Below are 20,995 nucleotides of genomic sequence, written 5' to 3' on the forward strand. Positions count from 1 at the left end.
TCTTTTTTTTTTTTGTATCGCAGTCGGCAGTCGGCCTCTGAGACTTGGTGAAACGTTACACTTGGTTAGAGAGGAGATATTGCTTAGGCCCCTCTATGATTCCCGGCCCTCTGTTTTCTTCTTCTGCCGCTGCTGCTTTGTGGAGGGGGGCGGTGTTAGTGGTAGTGGTGGGGGTGTCAGCAACCACCCCGCTCTTCTCCTGCCCCCACCACCATGCTCCCTTTGCTTTTCTAATCACGCTGCAGATGTGCCTGATGGCTGAACAATCTCTGTGTACTGAACGTGGGGCTCCCGTAGGAATCCAGGAGGCTTGCTTATGTGAGCTGTCATGAAAAAAAGGGCAGAGAGGGGAGGGAGGGAGGGAGGGAGAGAGGGAGTGAATGTGAGTCTGCGTTAGAGAGAGAGAGTGGAGTGAGTTAGAGGGAGAGTGGGAGATGGAGAAAGACAGAGGGGAAAAGGGAGAGATCAGTGAACAGCAACCAACACAGCAGGGCTCCTTGTGTGTGTGTGTGTGTGACAACTGCAAGCCTGCCCTCGCTCATGGTTGCTGCTGGAGCTGCAGACCAAACCACATTAAATAAAAGAAATCCATTCCCAAGCCTGTTAAGGAGCCATGTGGGGAGGTGTGAGAGGGAGAGAGCCTGTGTGTGTGTGTGTGTGTGTGTACTTGAGTGGCTGTGCGTCAATATGTGTGTGCAGCAGAGAAATGGGGGCAGGGATGAGGAGGTGATGGAGAGGGGATGAGGGGAGGGGAGGTAGAGCAGGGAGGTGGGACAGGCAGGAGGCAGCTCATATTATCCTCGGTGCCAGCTCTGGATGGAGCCTGCCGGGGATTATGGCACATTCTGTAAAGCAACAATGGAAGCGCTGCCGATTCGTACACATTTCCATCCTTTCTGCTTTTTCCTCTGTCGAACAAACACAGCTTTGTCCTCGCTGCCTGTCTGGCCACTTACCAGGCAGAGAACCAGGCAGACACCTGGAGTCCTAGAGCTGCCCTCTCCAAACTAAACACCCCTCCCTCAGTGCAAGAAAAGGGCGTCTCTACAATGGTGAGATAATTAAAGGGGAGCTTTCACGCAGGCCTCGGCCGACAGTCGGAAGAAAACAAGACATATCTTGGAATCAAAGCTCATTAAAATCATGAGGGTAAAGAGATGCTTCCTCCCCCTCTACCTCCCCTTCCTGCTCCCCTCGCCCTTAAGCAAGTGCTGCAAACAGGCGAGCTCAAGCCAATGATGGTGCAGATTAGTCTTTTATTGCCTAATTCACCTACAATAGACGACATGCGGGGGGACGATCACCTTGAGCAGCGCATCTCGCATCATGTGTCTTCACAAGGTGCAAGAGTGATGCTGATTTGTTCACTCAGGCCACCTTGTTCCTTTTTAATAGTGTCAGCAGTACTTTAAGCTTTCGATTAGTGAAGTGTCTTTATGTGTGTGGGTGTGTCTGTGTTGAGGGGGATGTTTCACACAGCTCTGTTGAGGTGTAACACCCTGCCTGTAGTGTTGTTGTAAAGCACATTAGGAGTGATTGAGAGTGTTGTTATGGTATCATGATGCCAGTCCAGCACTGAAGGGAAGGTGAGAAGATCTGTGTGTGTGTGTGTGTGTGTGTGTGTGTGTGTGTGTGTGTGTGTGGTCTGGGCTTGCCAGCACAGCTTGCTGCCTTTCAAGTCTTGCAGCCACCAAGTTGGATTTATTCAAAGTCCACTCCTCTCAGAAAGAAAAGCTTATTGTTACATCACTTGGATGTTTAACAGCTGAAGGCTGTTTCCACATTTAGCTGCCAAAAGGGGCAAAGTTTGTGTTCACCTGAAATCTGATTTTTGTGAGAGTGAGACTGATTTTCCGGTCAATCCCACACAATTTAGTGTGATGTGGTGGAAACTTTGTGAACAACAGCAAAGTAGAAGAAATTTTGAAACTTTAGCATTTTCACAGAAACTGCATTTTTCAGTGGGGTAAATTGAGTAGACATTTTGTTGAATGATTTAACACTGAATATATTGGAGCGTGTCAGCTCAGATCCATGATTGAAGTACTGCCGCATAAAAAAAATCCAATGCGTCCAGACAGAAGAGCGCTCCGATACCACACAGCTTTAACTTTAGCCAGTCTACAGTGAAATGGTAAAATTATTACTCAAGCTGTCTTGTGTCAACCGCTGACCAACAACAAACCGACGTCCTTGCTCGCTGCGCTCACCTTAGTTGATCAAGTGCACCAGTTCCCTGTTAAATTAATCACTCCTACTCACGCTGTTGGCGCACTGACGTTCGATTTCACCTCCACATAAAGCACTTGATAGTGTGACTGTCTGTTACTACGCTTTTCCCCTGTTGGACTTGTGCCGTTGTTGCCATGTTCCCAGATGTTGGCAGTCACAGTGCCAAGCAAAGGGCTAATATTACCAATGACCGAAACTACAAAAGTAAGCGCCAAGATGTAATAAAGTGAAAACAGCAGTGCCCGGCCCCAGAGTAGCCTGACTGTTTTGGTTCACAAGCCATTTATATGAATAAATTAAATGTGTTTACCACTTCCCTGCGCCTTGACAGCTCAGCTGAGAGACTGTGTAAAGCGGCAAGGGTTCATGATCCATTTGTTCTGCTGTGATGGTGGGATAAAGCTAATCATTGTGTACTCTTCTCCCCCCTCAGACTGTTTTTATCCTGCAGAGCAGAGGCACATAACTCGTCTACATTGCATCAACAGGCTAGGAGCTCTCTTTGAAGATGCGGGGCTGGGCTTTGAGTGTCTGAAATAATGTTTATATTCCAAACTGTGCAATTGTGACAGTTCAAATAGCTTTCCCTCTTATGCAGATAATGCTCTGCATTACTTAGTGTCACCATCTTCACCGTCCCTGCTGTGGCACTGTTTTGTCATCAAATCAAATCTGCAGCTTTTGTCAAGGTAAACTTATGTAACATGATCACGTAATGAGACAAACATGGACCCTCGCCTGATGGGAGTCGGTCCTGCTCTCCGCAGGGTGCCACGTGGAAACAAAGATTTTAAAGTGGTGGTACGGAGGGGGGGAAGAAAAACATTGTTTTACCCCAGAGCTGGGCTGATAGCACTGTGAAAAGCCCATTTGAAGAGGTAGGCCTCATCTGTCACTGGGCAATGGAGGAGGCAGCCATGCAGAAGCCCCCTGATTATAAAGAGATAATTTCATCCAATCCTCTGGTGGTGCTCCATCGCCTTGCCGCCATACTCCACTGCCTTTCATATTTGTTCCCAGCCTGCATCTCCTCACCCGTTTCGTTTTATTACAGCTCCCACTCAATACATATATTTTAGCTCCCCCTTGAATAGGGAGGGAAGCGGGTCTCTCTCCTCCTCTCCCACCTCTACTCCCCCATGTGTCTTTTGTTGTGCAGGAATCCACAGCTCTCAACTTGTTGTGTAACGCCTGCCGTGCAATTTGCAGTAAATTAAGCTCAAGTAACGCGTGTATCTGCACTGATTTCCCTCCTCACACACTCAAAAATGCATGCAGCAGGATTTCTGGTGTAACTAGCTGAATCAAGGCAAATAAGTTCACATAGGGTAATGGCTCAGAGAAAATAATAAATGATAACATCTGTAAGATACAAAAAAGAGTAAGTAAATAGGGGCAGGCTCATAATTGCATCTGTTGTCATATCGCCACAGCATCTCTGGTTTAATTTTTAATTTGGCTCTTGTTAGTCATTAAAGATATAACAAAGAACTAGTGCTTAATGAGAGCAAGTGAATGTCTGAAAATTAAATTATTCCCCAACTATGGCATTCTTCTTCTTTTTTTTTTTTTTTTTTTTTATGATCGCAGAGAGGAAAAATATACAAGTAGACAGTGTGCATGGAGGGCAGAAATATTGTGCCGTCGTGTGTGTTTAACAGAAAAAAGCAGGGCTGTTGAATGGCTGCCTAGCCTCTTTCTCTCCCCTTATTTTAACTCACTGTTGGAGGTAAGAGAAATGACGGAGAGAGAGAAAAGAGGGAGAGAGAGCAAAGGGAAGGGCAGGAGGGAAGAGAGACGGAGAGAGCAGGTTGACTCGCTCATCAATAACCACAAGGTCAGACAGGCAGTGCCGGGCTGAGTGGGCCCTGTTAGGAAGCAGCAGCTGAGGATTTGTAGAGCTTGTAAAGGCTTAAAGCAACACCGCTCCTCCTTCTTTGTGCCACTAGCCAGGCCTTTGAAGGGCCAGGGAGACACCTGCTGGTGGCAGAGGGGCATGATGGTACGGGGCCACTCTTGCCAAGGATCAGCTCAGTGTCAGCTGGCACGGAGAGAGCGGACTGGTTGGGCGTTGGAGCAGCAACCTTAAAAGGTCACTGCGTGGACATAAAATATGAGACTTCAGTGCAAATATTGACAAGCAAAAGTTTATATTTCTATGTTCTGTTTCTCTTTCCATGTTCAAATGCAGTCAACTACCATTTTTGGCTTCTGGTCAGGAAATTGTAGCCCTGTGAACTTAAGAAAAGTAAATATTTTTCATGAACTTTCAAAAGTTTGGCTATGTGAGACTTCAAAATCACCAACAAACAAGTACTCGTCATCCGCAGAGAGAAACAGAGTGGAAAAACTCTTCTGATGTCTCTTTTCATTATGAGGTTTCTAATTTATGGAGAGGAACGCACTAGTGTGCCCCTCTCTCCTCTCAAGTACAGGCATGAGCAACTCCAGTAGGTAGCATAAAAGCTCTTTAGCTGTCTAGTGGAGTAGATTACTGGCCCTGCCGTTAAATCCAGCTAGAGACCCCTAAGTGAGTATTATCAGTGTGGTGCAGCATGCTGCCTCCTCTCTCTCTTCCGCTCGCTCCCTCATCTCACCGGTACTTTGTGCAGTGAAATTTCTCACTGTGTGATGGTAATGGAGAAAGATGGCGTTGGGGGGATGGGAGGGGCCTGAGTGATGGTGGAGTCGGGGACGCGAGTGTTTGAGAGAGATGATGCGCCACAGGAAGAGATGCCCCTGCAGTAGCAAGAGGGGAAGATTGAAAGGGGCAGCGTGACGGAGAGACAACGGGTGAAGATGCAGGGGAACGTTTCAAACCGCCACCCATATAGTACGTGCTTATTAATTCACTCAACCCTCCACTTGAAGCTGCAGGTCACCATGAGTTATAGCTAACACCCCGAGTTTGATATTTATTTGACGTTGAATGCAACATTAAATCAGGCCCCCACAGGCAGAATTGATAACCTTTAATGTAGCTTGTAATACTTTTTAACTTGTAATAATGTTATGTAGCGTGTCACACCACTGCCCCATTGTTTGCCTTCCATGAAAAATTATTCCCCTGGAAAAAAGAAAGAGAACGAGAGAAAGAGGTTTTCCATAAGCTGCTGCTCCAAAATCAATAGTGTGCTGTTAGGGCTTTTGTTAGAGGAACTCTTATGTTGCTTGAGAGCAGTTGAGGGGGGGGGGTGAAATGAAATGTAGAGCATGTCTGGGCCAAGGGTACAGATAATTGTTAACCAAAGATTATATAATGGCTCAGTAATGTAAACAGAGAACCGCATGCCAAGTTAATGTTCTCACAGGCCCTGATGGAAGGCTTTCATGCAGTTTTCTGAGGTAATGCTGACAGCCTGTGAGGCTCAACACAACACGTGTCCCTCCATCTCTGTTCATTTTCACCCCGAGGTGCTTCAAACGTGGTCAGACATCTCCTCTAAGCTGTTTGGTGTGTCTTCTCCGAAGGTGTGTGGCAGCGTTGAGGGCAACCGCCAGGGCTTGTTAAGGGTGTCAGAGGAGCTGAGTGAAATGTCATCCTTTGGACTCTCTTGAGGTGCTTGTCACCTGCCAAATCAATATCTCCTTGCTCAGCTCACACCACACACACACACACACACACACACACACACACACACGCACACACTAAACTGCAATATGTTGGTGATGGGATTGGCAGCTTCTCTGGGCAGAGGCAAGCTTTAACATGTGTCTGTGTTTCTGTTGCAGAACGCTCCGGTTTAATGGCTGGCAGGTAGAGGCCAAAGAGGGACAATCAACATGAACTCTATTCCGTCGATGGACAGACACATACAGCAGACCAATGACCGTCTGCAGTGTATCAAACAGGTGAGACGGAGTGTTTTGATTAAGCATTTTGTCAAATATTAAGCGTTTGTATTTACCACATTACGTGAGAGCTTGACATACAAGTGCCATCCGGTGAAATTTTGATACCTATTACATGTGACATGGTACACATGCTGTACAAGTATAAAGTGACGGAATGCATCGAAATCTTGATTTCTTCCTTTCACGACACCTTTGAAAGACTTGAGGAGGGAAATCTCCCTCCGTTGTATTAATCTGTCCCGATAAAGAGTAGCGCTGTGGTTTGAAGATTTGAAGACATTTTTACAACAGCAAGAGAGAGTGTTTTCTGAAAAGAAAATCCTGCAACATTGAAGAAGATAATACCATTCAATTGGTTGGAGAGCAGGGAAATCCCCAGTGCCACACATACAGTATAAAGTTTCCCTGTAGAGCAATTATAGATTCACTGATATAGTTTGAACTGCCAAAAAGAGCAATGCTCCGTCACACTCACCTGGAGCAGCCACAGTACATTGTTCAAGTACTGTTTATGGATTAACAAACCAATGATCGATCTCGACTAATACTGAATAGAAAGTACTTTGGAAGATTGTAAAAATGATAGCAGGATTGACTAAAGTCAATCATACGTGGGATGTGCTGGTATTTAAATATAGATTATATGCATTGTTGCTGTGCAGCCTCAAGGCTTGTTGAAAATCTGCACATCAGTGGGGGAGTGATGATAATAACTTTACCCTGAGCAAAACATAGACACCGAGCTTACATGTGGATGCTGGGTGGAGATGTGGACATGGAAAAACACAATATGAGCCACAGAAGTAGCAGAGCAGCAGACGTGTAGGTTAATTGGATGCATGCTGAAGAGTCTCCACGACAGACTGAACTTTAGTGCCTAAACAATCTTAATTTAACTGCTACATAGGCTTATAAATCTCAGTGTGCAATCCTCATTTTGGTGATTTCCTCTTTTAAATTTAGTTTGTGTCATCAGCGGGGGGGGGGGGATGACAACTCCTCAGGTTGATGAATCAGACATCCCAACTCAGACCATCAAGCTAAAAAAGTCTTATTGTCCTTATTGACATTAGTTGAATTTTCTGAACAATGCAATTCGTTTCACTGGCTGTTGAAATAAAGAAGCAGGAAAGTGGCGGTCACATTCTGCATCTTCCTGTTTGAGTAATCAGTTTGGTCCGATCATCAAGCCTGTGTTGTGACTCAGGTTTCTGACTGGAGTCAAAGAGCAGAGGCTCCCCTGCCTCCCCCATCGTCACCCCCCACCGCTGCTGACTCCCAGTGAGTCCTTTTGTTCTCCTCTCTCCGCCATTTACAGCGGGACGAATCTCCAGCAGAATTAAACAGGCATACTTGCGTAACCCTGGGCAACAGGGACCTCCTTTTGATCTCTTCTCCCAACTGAGGGCCCGTTTTGTTTCTGGGCTCTGTGCTGAGGTCCATCTCCTGAAAAGTACATCGGAAGGCCTTTGGGAAAGTGTACGGGGCTTGCACTGAGAAGCAAGTGTGGACGTGGCAAATTGGTTTACCCTTGGCAGGGATTTCCCAGCTATTACCGAGAAAGAGACAAGGTGAGGCAGATAGAGAGACAGGCCAAGTATTTAGGGAACAAACAGAGGGAAGCCTGTGTGTGCAGAGTCCTACTTTGATGTTCTTAAGTAATAAGGTAGAGAGAGGTAAACAGTCCCCATCCTCTGGTTATCTCCTTCACAGCAGGATATAAAAGATTCAATATCTTCTCCATTAGTTATATTGAAGGCGGATTTATATCTTATGAATGCATTTTATTGCCGGTAGCTCCAAATTATGTCAAAAGAAGAGCAGTACAAGAGTTTACACAATTCAAATGTGTGCGGGGGTTGAATGGGTTAACCCCAAAATGGAAAAATTCAAACAAACACGTTCCAATGTTAGCGGCCGGGGGAGCAGCACATGGGTAAACATGCCAATTAGAAAGATCCATGGCATACACAGGGGCCTCCGGTCCTTCTAATAAATGGTTAAGCGTCGGGTCATTTCAAACCAACCAGTAAGAGCCAGCACCCTGCTAATAGAGGCAGCTTTGTGCCGCAGACAATCAGGGTTTGGAAGACCCGCATAATAAATACCATTTATGTCCTGCCAATTAGACTAGCAGTGAGCCCATTCAGCCGGCCGTCTATTCTCCTCCCTGCACACAAAGATGATCATCAGGGGAGATCAGAACAATTAACTCACTATCTTCTCCCCCTGCTCCCCATTGTCCAATATCTAAGCTATTAAAATAATTAAGAAAATATTGTAAACCAATCCAGCTGTTTGCTTTAATTGAAAGTGTGCACATGCTGAAATTTGGCATCTCAAAGGCATCTATGGACGTAGAGCAGGAATATAAATGAAGGTTCCTCCATTGTGTTGTTGTTTTCTGGGAGATGTGACATGTCTGTCTGAATACTCCCAGCCGGTGCTGCGGACAGGGGAACAAATTGATTTTGTTGCTCAAATGATAAATTACTGCTGAGCACAATGATAAAGTGGAGGAAATTGGAATCCATCGGCCTGATTGAATCATGGGTTGAAAGTTAAATCCGAAATCTTTACAGTGGTAATTTTTAAATGGCCATCTTGTTAAATTGCAGTCATGTGATATATATATATATTTTTTTTTCAACAATACCCAAGCTCACTTGTGGAACTGTAATACCAGTGATTCTTCACCTCAGGCCATCAGAATCCATCAGATGCCGTGTTTACATCTGAAGTATGTTTAAAAAATTGATCAGGGAATTCATTGATTATCAACAGGCGTTAATACTTTCAGTAATTTATAAACCAAATGCAAAAAAAGGCTCTCAAAAGGGGAGGATTTGCTGTTTTTTGAAGTCTTATATGATTGCAAAATGAGCATTTTTGGGCTTTTGAATTTCATAAACAAAAAAAATTAAATAAATAAATGTATGATCTCACCTTCTGCTTCAGAAACATGTGACTGTCACGTCTTAAGGGAACATATGTGTAACTTTTAAAAAGTGATCCAGAAAAATAAATACGTTCAATTGTTTAACCTCCAAACAAACAAAGATGTTATCAAGTGATACATAAAAGCTGTTATCTGATTTCACCCCCTGACACACAGTGTCTCGGTGGCAGTTTGTTTTCTTCTAGCGTCCCAGAATTGCACCGCCGTGAACACTTCAGGGAAGATGGGTTCTGTGATACTGCTGGTATTTATTTCAGAGACAGTATTTTTCCTCTCACCGCGGGGATGCCGGTTTTCTGTCAGACTCTCCACTAGCTGATATGTTCGGGGATTTGGCGCAAACTATGAACTCTCCTTTCACTGCAGGAGCACTTCCTCATAGTGTGTCAATATTTCAAGATGAACTGGAAGACAAACAAACAACTATGGATTTGGGTGGTTGTTGTTGGGTTTTTTTTTTCCTTCTTCTTCTTCCTCTTCATCTGCCCATGTGTTCTTTCCAGGTTTAATTGCCTCCATTAATATGTTTTCATTGCTCTGGGGCGTCGGCAAATGTAGAGCAGCAGCAGAAAAACCAAAAGCTGTGATTTTTTTCTAAAGGAAAGGGAGCCTTTGCCAGATAGCGTTCGTTGTCACATTCGGTTTAGCAGCAGATGTGCAGATCAAGTTGTTTTCAGACGTGAATACAGAGGATGATTGTATCTGACCGCGAGTCCTGTCCTTCTTTGTTTCCCCTCGAACTGAGCCGAGCTTTAACTGGAGTGTAAATGTTGGAAGATCATTCCCACCCAGGGGACGTGGATGGGGTGGTGGGGGGGTGTCTCTTGGCTACTAGTTTAGGTTTGATTGGTGGGTTTTGGCCAGAGAAAGGAGAACATCTGTGGTGTGGCAGTGCCAAGCTCTCCCTGTGACAGCCACACTGGTGGGACCAATTGTTCTAAGTGCAAAGAACAGTAATCACTTCAAGTCTGAGTGGTGGTGGCGTCCTTTTTCTCTCTCTCTCTCTCTCTCTCTCTCTCTCTCTCTCTCTCTTCTATTTATTCTCCCTCCTTCCCCTTTTCCTCCCCCTTCTCCATCCTTGGTGTACTGATTGTGTGTGTTGTGTTGAGCTTCCAGACTAATCTAAATTTAGCAGCTGTGGATGTGTGTGTTTCTCCAGGAGACTTTAGCCACCATTAGAATTAACATGCTTCGCATCCCCCACCGCGTCTCATCTCAGTCTCCCCCAACAAAGACATGTTAGCGAGTGAGGAACAGAGCTCGGACAGAGAATAAAATAAACAGGAATGGTTTCATCCAGCCCTTGTCAAATGCTCGCTTTGTAAATTGGTATGAAAGCTGCCTTGCTAAATCCTGACCTCTGCTGCCCCCTAAAGAGCAAACGAGAAAAAAGCACTGCGAGGCAGTGACTGTACAGCTGTCACTTCCTCTTCTCCTTTATTCCCTGACAGTGAAATCAAAGCACACAGATGTGTTAAGAAGGCTGACAAACCTCTCTATTTAGCTTTGATGCCATGGAGTGGGAGCCCATTTGTGCCTGGTTTGTACAAGTGCACTACAAAGGCTTGTGTGCATAATCTCTCCAAAGGCAACAGATTACTCCAGAGTGGAGGTAGTCAGTCTGCTCTTCTATGTATAAAATTCATATTGAAGTTTGAAAAGCTTTTAGAGCAGATCAATGACCTATGCAGAGTCCGTTGTGGTAACCCAGAGAGGTCCATGCTGGCTCCAGTTGGGGAATGAATGCCATAAAGGGGTGCCTGTAGGTCAAGGAGCCTGTTGTCAGATAAAGTCACAGCACAGCTCAGGGCCGGCTGGTGAAATAAGTGTTTACTTGGCTATTCATGCAGCCACACAAGGAGATTTATTGCTCTTAGTGAGAAGGCTGTGTTACACAAACCTGGGGGGAGTGAGGTGTCTCAAAGGGGCTGGTTACCCCTTCATCCCAGTTTAGCTGCAGATGTGCAGCTTGTGCGGTAACATTACCGTTACCGCACAAGCAATCTTCAGGGTGATAGGCAAAATTATTTCAAAATGCTGTTTTCTTTTAAGACAGTCTGGGTGTGTTTAATTATTCATCATGCTGTTGGTGACAGTCGATCTTTTTTATCGCCATGCATTTGTTTGTTTATTGTCTCTTAAGCGGATTCAGGGAGTCAACAAAACAAAGTAGGCCGTTCATCCCCGTCCTCCAGATCTTTTGGCTGTACACCGTGACATTGTGGATGTAGGAGTGTGATACTCGAGGTTCATAAGAGCAGGTTTAAAACCTTAAAGGAAATTGATGCCTACCTATTTGATATTTAAACTGTAGTTAATGGAGCATTGTTACCAGCATTTAATAACTGCAGTGGCCATGAAATCACCATGTTGAAGATGTCATTCGAGCAGGCCAGTGCCAAAGCAAGTTCTGTTATCCTGTTGCTTGGATTGCTTAGATTTTGAAAGTGTGGTGGATTGGTTTGGTTTTATGATAAAATAACATGCAACCCAATTATCCAGTGCTTTCTCATCTTGGTTTGTTCTGCTAACGCTTTATCTGCAGTAAATAAGTCAATCAGTCACTTATTATGTTCCTCATAAGAACTGTACGCAGTTTAGCTGTGACCTTTGAATATTTCTGGACCTAATCTTTGCCCTTTTTTTCCCCCAGCACTTACAAAATCCAGCAAATTTCCAAACAGCAGCAACTGAGCTGCTGGACTGGTGTGGCGATCCCCGAGCCTTCCAGCGTCCCTTCGAGCAAAGCCTGATGGGATGCCTAACGGTAAGTTTCCAGTCAAGACCCTCTCACCCCCCCTTTGCTGCTTCATATTAAAAGGTTCAAGGACAAGGAGAGGGCTGCAAAGACAACTGCTGCAGTGGCTCTTTCCGTAACTCCCCAGGGACACACGAGAACTAATGTTTAGCTGGCTGATCTTCACCGAGGTCACCGAACAATAAAAAACATTTGAACCGTTGTGAGTTTTATCGACCTTTTAGTGACTTCTGACAGTTTGTGCCGCGGCTAATGAAGTCAGCCCACTGGAACAGGAAAAGGACAGCGTGCAATAGCATCCTCAAACCACAAAGCAATCAGTGCTTATGAGAATAAACAGTTTCTTGCCCTGTAGTTTTCCTACATGAATATCTGTGTGCTTTTGATTAATCAAATAATTTGTATCCCATGACATTTGAGATGCGTACTGTAAACACAGAAAGGAAAGCCAACCAACTGGGACACAACTCACACAGCTGTGTTGCAAGGGAGGTTAGCTGTTTTCTTTTGTCGCCATTACCAACCTTCACTCACACTGTGAAAAAATCCAAAAGACTAAAAGAGCACACTGACACTTTTTTAAGCTGTATAATTGTGGGGTGAGGTAGCTCTTAGTTCTTTGGTTATTGGTTTTGTTTTTTAAGTGTTATTCCTCGCAACAAATTTCATCACATTATTCTGTGTGATTGCAGAAGGGAAAGGGGCTAAATGGAGGAATTATTCTCCATTTTGGGCCAAGTACACAGTCAGCAGAACAAAAGCTGGTCTGTGGATGTGTCACTCACCTGTCACCTTGGGCCATACTTAACATGCTCATTTCCACATTGCCTTCAGCAGTAGATAAGAGATACATATAGCTCCTGTTGGCTGCAATTTGTAACCTCACAGAGCAATCGCAGCTACGGCGAGAAAAGGAAACCCAGGAGATTTGTACTTGAGCATCTCAGTGAAGCCGCAGTGACACATCCCTCCATTCAAGTAATTGTGTTACTGCTTTAATGTGCAGCAGCAGGTGACTTTTCTTCTATTTTGTCAATTCAATTTGTTTCCTGCCATGAAAATCTCAGTGCTTTTCCTTTTAGTTTATGGGTTGTATAGACCTTAGCATGAGCCACACTGGGAGCAAGCACAGAGAATCTGATGAGATTGTGAAATTACCTGCTCTCAGACTGTAATAGTAAACACTTCACCCTGTTGCCTCCATGTCGGTGTCTCTGTTCCGCCTCAGCATTGGCATTTGATGATAATACGCAGGTGGTTGCGGTGCAAAAACAAAAATCATCTACTACAAACTATTAAATATTGTGTAATCAAGAGAAACTTGCTTTCATACCAAACAAAACAGTTTACTGTACTGTGATATCCAGACTGCAAAAACGGCCTACCGGTTTTTAAATTGTGACCTACATGAGTGAATCCTGACCACGGTTTGGGGGGAAAAAAAATCCCAATTTTACAGACACGAAAAGACAAAATTGCCAAAATGTTTCTAGTAACGCCTCTGACCAGTAGCTGTAAAGAGGTCAGTGAAAGTGTTAATTTTGTTAGTAACTCTGAATTAAGTGTTATAATTAGACAAAGGGAAGTAGTACAGAGAGTTTCTTTTTTGTAGCCGTGGTAGTTGCGCAGCTAATGGTGTCAGTTTTGAATGTACACTGCTTTGCATTTTTATTGTGAGCGTGTTGGAATACTGACATTGTGTTAAGCTCAAAGCATTGCTGAGCCGAAGTACCTCCTCACAATCCTGAAAGCACGGCTGTAGATTTAATAATGACAAGGTGGCAGGATTTCATTTGGACCCAGTTTTTTGTTTTGTTTTGTTTTAAGTTATATTTTTTCAGGCTTTATTAGTTACAACAGCTTGAAGAGTTACAGAAAATATGGGAGTGTAAGAAGCAAATGACACTGGCTCGAACCGAACCAGTGAGGACCTTAGGGCCTCCTGTTCACGGGCTGCACACTCTACCTACTATGCCACTGGCACCCCTTTTGTAATCCACTTTTTAGGCTAAACCTTACCAAACCTTGTCCTTGCTTTTTTTTTTTTTTTGGGTGGGGGTTACAAGTAAATTTGATTTTTTTCCAACTCACTGAAAAAAATAGTTGGTTTTTTTTACCAGATGAGTGGACATTCAGTTGATTGGCCTTTTCAAGTAAATAAGATTTATATTGTAATAGCTGATGTTTGCCTTAAAGTAGACAATCCACCACTCCACTGGCTGTGTGCAATTTCAGTCCTGAAATTAGAACTACTTGTTGTAACTTCTTACACTAGAATTACCATTTAGCAAAATGTCCCTCACAAGTTTAGATTCTAATTAGGCAGCCTATGCTCGTATATCTTCTTCTTAATGGGCAATTCCTATAAATAAAGACCCGATATACGCACACTGTTTTGGTGTTATGTCAAGACTATACTTATAGAAGATAATGATATGGTGCAGGCAGCAGTGTTCGGCTGTAGTACCTCGGGGCTTGTCTTGAACTTCAGAGTGTGACAGCAGGATCGCAGCTATGAAAAACCATGCAGGGAGAAGAATCTGTCTTTAGTGAGGCCAGTGTGGTCCACACAAGCCTTAGTATGTCCTGAAGGTCTAAATAATTTCAGCCGGGCTCTTTGAGCTGATAATGGCAATGGTAAATCAAAGCAGGGTGTTCCACATAAGGGTGATTTACATCGCCTCCCATGGCATGTGGATGTTTCCCTTAATGTTTCCTCTCAGTGGGCATCGATGCACTAGAGGCCACATTTTCTTCTCATCTTGCTGTCCAATGGCTCATATGGAACTGATAAACGTTTTGCGGCTTTATCCCTTAAATTCAACTGAATATTTGGTGCTGCCAAACTTTAGCCTTATGTAACAGGCAGAGTGTGGGAAAACATCAAGACAAAATATTCAGTCCTCTGATGTGTTATATCTGGAATGGGGCTGTATGCGATTCTTTTAAATAATCTGTACAATCAACTATATGTCTTTCATTTTTTTCCCTATTAGTCATCAAGATATCTCACAATTAGATTACAGAATGTAATGACATTTGGTGAAATATTCGTCCATGGGATTAAAATAATTGAGGAGCTACTCTGGGAATTTTTTTAATTAATTGTACTTTCTTTATTACAGGGTTTTCTGTTGTATTTTCTAAAATATACATTGAATAATGTGGGTTTTTTTATACGCTTTAGGTTGTACGTCGCAAGTAGCTGAATAAAATGAAATAAGACAATATAAAAGTTAATTCCATTCAGTAAAAAGAACATAAAAGTAGACCAGAAACTGTTACTGTGCTGTCGATAAATTTTAAGTTGCTGCAAATCCAGTGACGGAAATAAAACTGCAGCAGAGAAACCAGAGTTTATCAGGAAGTTGGTTCCATCTGTGTGCAGCATAGTAACTAAAAGCATCTTCAGACTCGAGGTTCCCAAAGATCCAAGAGCCTTCCAGGATCTATATTCCTCAAGCTGAGGAGAACAGTGTGATTTATCATCGAGCAGCAGCCCATTAAGATCCATTCTGTAAGTTAACTGGTTGCCACTGTGAGAGTTTAAGAAAAAGGAGTGATGTGCTCATTTCTCCTGGTTCTTGTTAGAACACTATCAATGTTTTGCATTAGCTAAAGTTGTCTGATGGGTCTTTTTGGGAAGACTTGAAAAGAAAGATTAGTTTAGATTAATCCACCCTGCTACACTTATTTCCTTTAGCTTCCCTGGGTAACTCTAGAAAAGAAAAAAAAAAACATTCTCTGGAAATACCCATGAATAAATGAATTATCACATTTAAAATACAGAGCAGCCTTGGATGATTACTAACAGTTAGCACCATCACTTAACTGTTGCTCGAACTGGCATTTCCGTGACCTTTATCTCATTAGAAACAGAAAGATACCAAAGACAATGACTGAGTTAATAAAACCTCCAAAAGGAAACACACTCCAGCACTTCGCAGGTGTGGGATCAAAAATCGAACTTCAGGCAAGGCTCAGACAAAAAGAACTGGACGCTGTGTTCTTTATTACTGACCTGCTTTATCTTACATAAACTGTGGTTATGTCCTCAGTAAGCATAATCTCCACAGTAAAATGTGGCTCTGACCTCACCGAGTGCTGTCGCCATGTTTCAGGTGGTCAGCCGCGTAGCAGCACAACAGGGCTTCGACTTGGACCTGGGTTACCGACTCCTGGCAGTTTGCGCTGCCAACAGGGACAAGTTCACTCCAAAATCAGCAGGTAAGACCAGAGTTTTCTCAACCGTCGTCTCAGGCCATCTGGCCATGTTGGCCTGTTTGGGCTCTAAGTTCCTCTCTGCAATCTTGGCATCTTTTCACAACACCCACCCATTGCTACTAAACTGCAGAAGATCCTGATACTCCAGAGAAGAAACTGTTTTGGACAGCATTTCAAGAATGCCAAATGGTCACTGGCACATGTTTGAATTCATATCTTCCATTTTTACTTGATTATTTATTAGTTTCTTGCAAAGATTAAAAGAGACAAATGTTGGCTGTTGATTTTTTATTTTATTTTATTTTATTTTTTTGCTCTTGGATTCATAAATGGTCCAAGCATCGCTCTATCTAATGGCACTGCAAAATACTTTTTCCTTTTTCAATCTCACTGAACATTAAGCGTCGCTCTCTTTTTCATGCTACATCTCACTGTCAGAGATGTTCACACACAGCTACGTCTATATTTTCTTCTCCAGAGTTTTAGACAAAGTGCATGCGGCAGAATATTCCATTAGTCATACATGACAAAAAACTACTGTATCAGTGACGATGAGTTCCTGATTTCATACATCTCCGTCATCTTGGTACAGTGATAGATTATTGGGATGGATGCATAGTGCTCAATGTTGTTATCAAGCTGGCAAAAAAGCACGCAGAGGAAGGATGGGAATGAAGATGTATATGCTGTCAGCAGCTCGGAAGATAACAGGAATATTTTGTGTTTTTTTTTTTTTTTTTCGTCCTTTCTTTTTGATTTGTGGTTTTCACCTGTCTTGGGTTACGTAAAGAAAAATCGGGTTGGGCAATGGCTTCTGTGTGCTCAGCCTCTCCACTGAGCCATCTTAAGCCGACCTGGACATGAAAGTCAGGGCCACATCTTGTTTGAATTTTTACTTGTCTTTGCTGTTTCTGATTTATGGAGTTCATGGTTTTATATTTGGTTATATGAGGTTTCATATCATGCGATGTCACTCTTGTGTCAGCCGCAGGAGGGGATTCATTTTCTGCCTGCAATTAACTTACACCACCAAATGTTCTAAATCTACTTAATCCTAAATCAAATCTCAGACCCTACTTTATGGGCTTAGATAAGATTGCCAATTGATTCTCTGTCTGAATAATTTCCTGCAACAGTAGTTATTTGGAAAAAGGCAAGTACTTGCGTTTAGGCACCATCCTAAAGTGCATTTCATGGACAATTATGTACCTGTATATGCAGAAATGTTTGGAGAGGAGAGATAGAGCCAGTGGGAACGACTGCAGAAACATTCTCCAGCAGAGCTCTTCAGAGCGGAGGCCCCAGTCGAGGAGGTTGTTAAGGCAGAGAGAAAGCCCTCTCTGGCAGCCAAGGGAGATGGCTCTTAAACGACACTCCCACAGGGCCCCAGGGGCAAGACCCGCTCCCTGACATCCAGCAAGGCTGTTGCCGAGCGACGGGGTAAGGGAGCGAGTCACATGATGGGGCCAGAATGGCGGCAGCAGGTCAGCCATCCAGCACCAGAGACAGGCAAGTCAGTGCCTGCCACTCACTGAGGGGCTGGGTTAGGTCTGTGTGGAGAGGACACAGGGTGGGGTGAATTTCATGCTGAAATGAATACAGCGTCCTCTGCATAAAGTTGTTTTAATGATAATTCATTTAGGCAAATCTCACAGATTTGCTGACTGTGATTCAGGCTGATATTTCTGCTTAGAGCTGAAAGCCCTCTCCAAATTCTCAGCTTTGTCACAAACACAGAGTGATAGTTTACCATTTGCTGCATAACAGGCTTTGTAACGTTCTGGATAAAGACAGGAAGACATCGTTCCCTTATATTTGTTCCTTATCTCTGCTAATAAAGGGGCCTATGTGAGCCAAACTCTGGGAGTTTACAAAGCACAACAAGTCTCCATGGAGCATTAAAAGCCAGCTCTCAAGTCTCATAACAAATGATTCACTCAGTCACTTCACGTTTCTTGTAATCTGCGCCGGAATCGTGGTTTAAAATTGGAAAAAGGGGAAGATCTCTGGTGATTACAAAGGAGGGCCGTCTGCAAACATAGGACATTAGGTCAATGGATGAGTGCTAATAAGTAAATCAGATTTGCTGCCTCATTTTAAACAGGCCTAACTTGTCTTTGCCTTGACGCGTGCCGTGCTGGAGCTATTACCTTTTGTCGTCTTAAGTTCCTTTCGCAAATTGAGGAGGAGATTGTGCTGAGAGGAGGGCAGAGCTGATTTCAGCGGTAAGAAATCAATGTTCACAGTCAACTTATAGCAGAAACAGGTTGTAGCTTTGACAAATTGATTCATCAAAAAATGCCCCCAACAGTTTAAGGTATTATGCTGTTAATGTTTTCTGAGAAAAAAGCTTATAAGGGCGAAACCCTAAGACATAGACCTTGATCCTAATGATACCAGTAATATGGATCTACTCGCCGAAGGAAAACTTCGTTATTAGGTATATTGATTTTATCAGTGAGCATATATATATATGGATTTCAGCAAAGTGGGCAGTTTAGAGGTTTAGATAGTGTTTGTTGTGTATTGAATGCTTCTCTAGCAGACAGGGAAACTACACACAGTCTGATTAAGTGAACTGTAGTACTGATCTCTTTAATAGATGTACTCAGGGGGGGATTGACTAGTTGTGGTCCTTTTGCCTTTTCACAAGCGGACCACAATGCCCAGGCAGGACAGGGGGAGGGGCGTCTCTCTGCTAGTAGTGACCTCTTTGTGAATGAGATTAGCCTGCTCTATTAATCTGTGATTACTTGGACTGTTTTACCGCAGGGCAAAGCCACGCACGTAGAGCTGTGGCGACATCAAAGCATGGAGATCACTCGCTTGGTGTGGATAAACTCATCAGCCCCCCCACCCCCACCCTCCCAATCTCTCTCCCTCTCCATCACAGGAAAGATTACAAGCCCTGTTAGGCCTATTTTTTCAGTGTCACACCCCTCCTGCTCAACTACAGTGGTTCAGTCTGGTTCGAGAGCGTCGACGAAATGCTTAATCACGATTTTACCTCCAAGAAGGTCAGAGTGGCACATTCCCAATTGTTTGCGCTTCAGCAAGCTCTTGGAATTCCTCAGCTCTAAAGAGAGAAAGGAGGCACCAATTTATAAAGCTGAGGGGGGGGGGGGGGGTTGGGTTGGGGGAGGTCTGGAGGTGCAGTATTAAGTTTTTCAGCTTGTTGAGCCGTTCATTCGCACATGTAACAAACGCCTGGTAAATCTGCTATTCAGCCCGAAATTGGTTGGGCTTCAGCTCTCGCTCTGTCAGCCTCGGTTGTCTCTACACTTATTTTTTCACATGCAGGACTATTTTCAGGTTTGATCTGTTGTGGATTGGGGTTCACTGTGTCAGCATGATGTGTGTATATATTCAAAAAATAGTTAAACAGCAGAGTTTTTACACCATTTCATCTTGTTCGTTTTGGTCAGTGGGAATTTTTTTGTTATGAGATTTCCGAAGGAGGTTTCTCAATTTCCCTACTAGTTGAGTCATGAAGAAGCGTAAGCCTGCGTAGGAGGGCAGGTTGTTTGTTTGCAGTAGTAGATACAGATTAGGTAGTGCAGCTTCATACTGAAGGAATCCATTATCTATATTTCATAATAGTTAAGCAAGTCAAATCTGCAATAAATATATCAGCATATAATGAATTTGTGTCAACTGTAACGCACTGTGAACTGCTGATGAAATGAAAAGAGCAGTGTTGTCACAAAGCCAGAGATTTCACTCATTTTTAAATATTAATTTCTCTTAATGGAGACTCCTGAGGCAGAAAAATTGCAAATATTTTCACAAATTACATAAGTAATATATAACGAGAAGGTTGAGGTTAAGGAGAACATTTTCGAGTATTCTGTAAAACTTTAACTCTGAAGTTGTTGGATTCTTTATCATGCTAGAGTGCAGACATAATGTATATTTCCTCTGAACCATCGCCTGAAGTGCTGATCAGATAGTAGCTTCAACTGAGCCTTCCAGTGAAGTGGTGCTTCAGACATGGAGGTCAAACATGTTGCCACCGAGCTGTGGAAAGGCCTCAGATTTTGCACACAATACAGAGGTCAGACACACACACACACACACACACAAAGCCTGCAGGGCTGTAATTTCTAGTCCCAAAGCTTTCTACACCAAATGTTTTGTCTCTTCTCTTGGTGTATTTCAACATATATTTTAGCTGTGGCTTTTCCTAAATGCAGAATAACAGACAACCTAAAAACATTGTTGGTGGCCCAGACTTTGAGCGTCTGTCAGCAGTAATTGGATTCAATTGAACACTGTATTTACGAAACAAACAAGCATTACTTAATCTGATCTGAATGCAGATTTAAGACAGAATTGGAAATATAATATGAGACCAAGGGATGAGGTGATGTCTTACATTATTTTAGACCAACAAGTGAGTGATACTTCTCTCACTCCATCCACGATATAAACCTCTAACTATGTGCTTGATTGAGTGAGCTCCATATATAGATTAACTAAAAGAAATGAGTTAATTTATTCTTTGTTTTTATCTGTGACACAATTATTTTCTGGATATGATTTTTTTTTTTTTTTATGTATATCCAAAACATGTTAAACCGCCTTCAAAAAACTTGTCTCTTCACGTTCTCCAAAATTAAAAAAAAAAAAAAAAATGTGCGGCAGCAATTTATCAAAGCTACAAGTCAATTTATTCAAACTTGAGCTGCTATGTTTTAACAGCTGTCCTATTAAATCGACATTCAAAATGGGCAGCGTTCATTTCAGAAATTCAGAGCAGTTTCATTCTTAATAGAATACGAAAAACGCTTACATGTCGCATTCATGCGTTAGATGTATTTGAAAAAACACAGTGAGTTCCTAAAGCTGAACTATACGGCTTTACACACCAGAGCTTACAATGTTTAAGGGTCACCGTGAAGAAGGTGCCGTATGTGCACGTGCTTCTTAGAGAGATATGAGTGTCACACAAGCTGTAAATCTAGACA

The 20,995-nt window shown here is 43.1% G+C and overlaps 1 protein-coding gene across 1 annotated transcript in view; it reads left to right on the forward strand.

Moving 5' to 3' along the window:
- Positions 1–20,995, forward strand: part of LOC115059764 (zinc finger MIZ domain-containing protein 1-like) — a 105,442-nt gene that overhangs the window by 61,533 nt on the left and 22,914 nt on the right. Inside the window, exons 3-5 of the mRNA XM_029527446.1 lie at positions 5,965–6,084; positions 11,700–11,813; positions 15,926–16,031. Of these exons, the coding sequence (XP_029383306.1) occupies positions 6,016–6,084; positions 11,700–11,813; positions 15,926–16,031 (289 nt within the window). The 5' untranslated portion in view covers positions 5,965–6,015. The remainder of the gene's footprint in view (positions 1–5,964; positions 6,085–11,699; positions 11,814–15,925; positions 16,032–20,995) is intronic.

This window comes from Echeneis naucrates, chromosome 19 (assembly GCF_900963305.1).
Source record: "Echeneis naucrates chromosome 19, fEcheNa1.1, whole genome shotgun sequence".
In the NCBI taxonomy this organism is placed as follows: domain Eukaryota; kingdom Metazoa; phylum Chordata; class Actinopteri; order Carangiformes; family Echeneidae; genus Echeneis; species Echeneis naucrates.